At 37.6% G+C, this 4,337-nt stretch overlaps 1 protein-coding gene across 1 annotated transcript; it reads left to right on the top strand.

The window, feature by feature from the left end:
• The first annotated feature begins 2,152 nt into the window (after positions 1-2,152).
• On the top strand, positions 2,153-2,956 carry LOC130933938 (uncharacterized). The gene has a single exon (XM_057863535.1). The coding sequence runs from the start codon at positions 2,153-2,155 to the stop codon at positions 2,954-2,956; it is 804 nt and encodes a 267-aa protein (XP_057719518.1).
• Positions 2,957-4,337: the final 1,381 nt, after the last annotated feature.

Raw genomic sequence — 4,337 nt, 5'->3', positions numbered from 1 at the left:
AAATTATAACATTAATAGTATATTCCAAAAAAACAAGCATTGTAGAAGAAACTAGTATCTTTTTTCATCTGCCTAAATAACAAAATCAAATTTATCTATTTACTTGAGATTATTGCAAAAGACACTTTTTTTTCCTTTTTCCCTTCTGTTGGTGCATGTTATGCTCACTAGACAATTATTTTTGTCTCTCATTGATTTAGAACTTCTTCTTTAGTAAATTTTAATCATGGACCTCTCTGATTCTAATATCTTTGCCCATCACCTAAACTTAGAAGTCCTTTTGTTTGCATCGTTCTAATTTTATTTTAGCATTGTAAAAAATACTAAAATCCAAATCTATAATAGGCTAAAGCTAAAAGCAATAAAATTTTAGAATAGGTTACTTGAAGTCTTGAACATTGAAGTTTGAGAGCCATAACTATAGCTCAAATTTTGGGCTCAAAGAGTGTAAACATGTTGGCTGCTGCTACCAATTAAAAGCTTGAATCAAGGGACTCAAAGTTTTGAATACAACAACACCGATGTAGGTACCCAATAGCAACAGCTAAGTGGCCAGTTGGAACGGAGAACGACGGTGAGAAACAGATCATAGACTCAGTCGTGCAGAGCAAAGATGGAGGCATGAAGCAAAGAAGAGCATCAGAGACTGAGAAATGAAGATGCAAACCAAAGCGGAAGTAGTAGAAGCGGCAAATGACGACAGTGCGCAGCGGACGGCAGAGGCGTAGAACACTAGAGCAATGAGAGAGGAAAATGATGCAAAGAGTGAGAGATGACGGAGACGCTGGACAGTGAGACACGGTGGGTCAGCGACTGTAAGGAGGTGACGGAGCTGGACTTAAACGGACGACGACACTCTTAGACTGGACTGAGACGGATGGCAGAGAAGTGGAGGACGATTGCAGGAGATAACGCTGCAATTTGGAACTTGCGACCTGTGAAGTCGATGATGGTGCTGCAATATTAGAGACGGCGATGTACAAAGGAAGAGGAAGGGGGCTCTGGTGTCTGGGATCGCTCTCTATGACTGAGAGTTAGTGTGTGGCGTTGGGGAGGGATGATGCTTAAGGTTTGAATTTTTCTGAAAAGAAGAGAGGGAGTCTGGGCTGAAAGTGACGGCCTAGAGAGTTAGGGTTATTGTGAAACTAATATAATTTAAAATATAAGTTTTCTAATTAATTTGTTTTATTTATAAATTAAATTTAAAATTTTAATTATTTAAAATAAATTTTTAATTTTTATTATTTTATAATTAATTACAATTTAATTCTAATTATGTACAATCCTTAATTATTAAAAAGTTATATAAAAGTCCTAATTAAATAAGGTCAATTTAAAAGAAATTTAATTTAGTTCATTTTAATATTTTAAAAATAAAATTTTAATTAATTAATCAAAAATAAAAAAATAATAAGAACCGTGGGAGAAGGAAATTAAATAGAACGTCCTATATAAGAAAGTGAAGTTAATGCATAATTCAGTATAAAAAAAGTAGTGAAAATTTTTATTAGTGAAGAGCTTTTAACAATAATAATATATTAAGTAATATGATGTTATAGTTATATTTTTTATTGGATAATTATTTTGAATATTAATATAATTTAGATACTTTTATAATTATATTTTTTATTGTTGGAAATAAATATTATATAATTAGATTTTTAGATTATTATTTTGAAAAATAATATAATTTAGATATTTTTCACAATTATTTTGTCAAAATTTGAAAATAAACATTATATTTGAAAGGAATAATTTTTAGGGCAAAAAACCAGTATAAGCCAATGCCATCTCAAATTGACGTATATAAGCCAAAGTGAAAATCGTTTCAATAATGCGCAGGATCTTGTATATATATAATTCGAACCAATATGGTTCGAACTGCAAATGAAAGTAATTCGAACCGAGGCAGTTCGAATTACAACCTGAATTTTCTTCATAAATCGAACCAGCACGGTTCGAACTTCAAGTTCACATAATTCGAACCAATGTGGTTCGAATTATAGAGAGAGAGAGTCTGGCCTTAGTAATTCGAACCGGGCTGGTTCGAATTACACAAAACTTAGTTCGAAGCGGGCCGGTTCGAATTAGTGGGAGAGAGACCTCTATATAACCGTTCTAAACGTGAGTTGGTCTTATTAGATGGAGTAAGATGGCTAGTGAGGAGAGTTTTGTTATTCTGGTTCACCACAGAGGATCCATTAAGAGGAAAACTCGTTCCAAAGTGAAGTTCACAGATAAGGATCCTCTCTGTATTGTCGTGAATCCAACGATAAGGTATGATGAACTTGTTAGATCTGTCCTGATGAAACTTGGCCTGGAAGGTGCGAAGCGGGTTAAGAAGTTTTTCTATCGCATTCCAGTCTCGATCCTGCACGATACGGTGAAGTATGATTGTCTGACGATTGGTAGTGATGAGGACCTACAAGTCATGTTTCTTTGTCGGAGGCAGTTTCCGGAGGTGAGGACACCAGAATTGCTCGCAAAGCTGGTTGATGTGGTATCCAGCTCAGGGGGTTCGAATCGGAATACCACCAATGTAGCCACGGCAACTGGTTCCAGTTCCTGGGCTGCCGTGGCTTCTTCCTCTGTCCCAGTGTACGAGCCAGCGGTCCAACTTGTCGCCTCCCCGTCTTTTGCTGTTGATCTGAATGACGGTGTAGGCGATGAGGTAGGATCCATTGATATTATGCCGAACGCCTTACAGGGCGTTCCACCGATTGGCGTCGGAGACGGAGTCTTGGGTGATGCAGAGGACGACGACGTCGAGCCGGATACGATTGAGGATGACAGCGGCGATGAGGTTGGAGCGAATGGGCCTGCATTGGCGGGCGGTGGTTCTAGCTCTGGCACACAGCAGTATCCACCACATTTTTCCTCGTTGGACCTGGACGCCACGAGACACATTAAAATTTCCTCTCCCCCTAATTCGAACCACCTTTGTTCGATTTACTAAGGTTTGTAGTTCGAACCATCTTGGTTCGAATTACATAAAGATAGTGTTTGGCTTATTGCTGAAACGATTTTTGGTTTGGCGTATTTACGTTACACACTTCTTGCCTTGGCTTATTATGGTTTTTTACCCTAATTTTTATGTGTATTATATGTTAAGTATATTTAGGAAATGGTTTTTATGGGTACTTTAAGTTAAGTATTTGTATAGAACGTTTTTATGTGTATCTTTTGCATAATTACTTAAACTACATCAGAAAATCGATGCCTAATAAAAAAATCGTTGTGACGGTTATAAAATCATTCTTTAAAATAGTCAAAGAGAACAATTTTATTTTGTTACTATAAAATAATGAAAAATTGAACTTCAACATTAACACTGTAAAAACCCTTATCTAATACCATATAATAGAATAGTTTTAAAGTGTAGCAAAATTTGAAAATGGTTTTATGTGTACTATAAATTAGGGATGACAATTTCTCCCGGCGAAGCGAGTATCTATGGTGATTTACCCGCCGAAAAACAGATTTGGAGGCCTTTCTCCACTCATGAGTGACGGGGACGGGGATCCGGGAAATAAACGGCATGGGGGAAGGGAGCGAGGTCCTTACCCTGTTGAGACTTGTATAATCCCGGCATATAAGAAATATCGAAAATACCCTTTATATATATTAGTCAGTTGTAACCGTAAATCCCCAACCCCTTCTTCTGTGTTGTCACTCTTTTTAGATTCTCTGCCTCTCTTTCTCCCTCTCCTCTCTACCAGACCGCTACCCTCCTCCACTCTCATCACCGTTCGCTAGACCGCCACCCACGTCTCCTCTCACTCACAAGGTCGTTGCGAGGAGCTTAAAGCGTCGCCGTTTTTGTCTTCGTCCTCGCATCTTCGACTTTATCTTCGGGAGAGGTAAAAACGTTGCAAGGAGCTTAAAGCGTCGCCGTCTTTGTCTTTGGCCTCATGTTGTCGTCTTTGTCTTCAGAAGAGGTAGAACATCGCGAGGAGATTGAAGCGTTGCTGTCTTCGTCTTCGGCAGAGGCAAAAGTATCCGTCGCCGTCGTTACCTTAGTCTTCGACAGAGGCAGTCCGGTCTCCATTGCCACCTCCGTCTTCGTCAGAGGTATTTTTTCCAAAACAAATTTATTTTATTTTATTTTATTTCTTTTCAGAAATTGATTATTTACTACTATAAATAAATACCGTTCTAATTTTTTTTCACAAAATCTGCTTTTGTTTTGATGAAGGTGAGGTGGTCTACAGAAGATCTATCGGATTTTGATGGTTAATGCTTGGTTTGTATAGTAAACAGTTTTAAGATTAGTTTAAATTTTATTTATGGATTAGTGATGGCTGAATGTAAATGGGTGTTTGATATGGTTGGTGGAT

Source organism: Arachis stenosperma, chromosome 6 (assembly GCF_014773155.1).
Source record: "Arachis stenosperma cultivar V10309 chromosome 6, arast.V10309.gnm1.PFL2, whole genome shotgun sequence".
Taxonomy (NCBI): Eukaryota; Viridiplantae; Streptophyta; class Magnoliopsida; order Fabales; family Fabaceae; genus Arachis; species Arachis stenosperma.
This window is presented reverse-complemented; position numbering and strand designations above follow the sequence as displayed.

Coding starts and splice junctions, on each gene's coding strand:
- LOC130933938 (XM_057863535.1), top strand. CDS start 2,153: ATGGCTAGTGAGGAGAGTTTTGTTATTCTGGTTCACCACAGAGGATCC.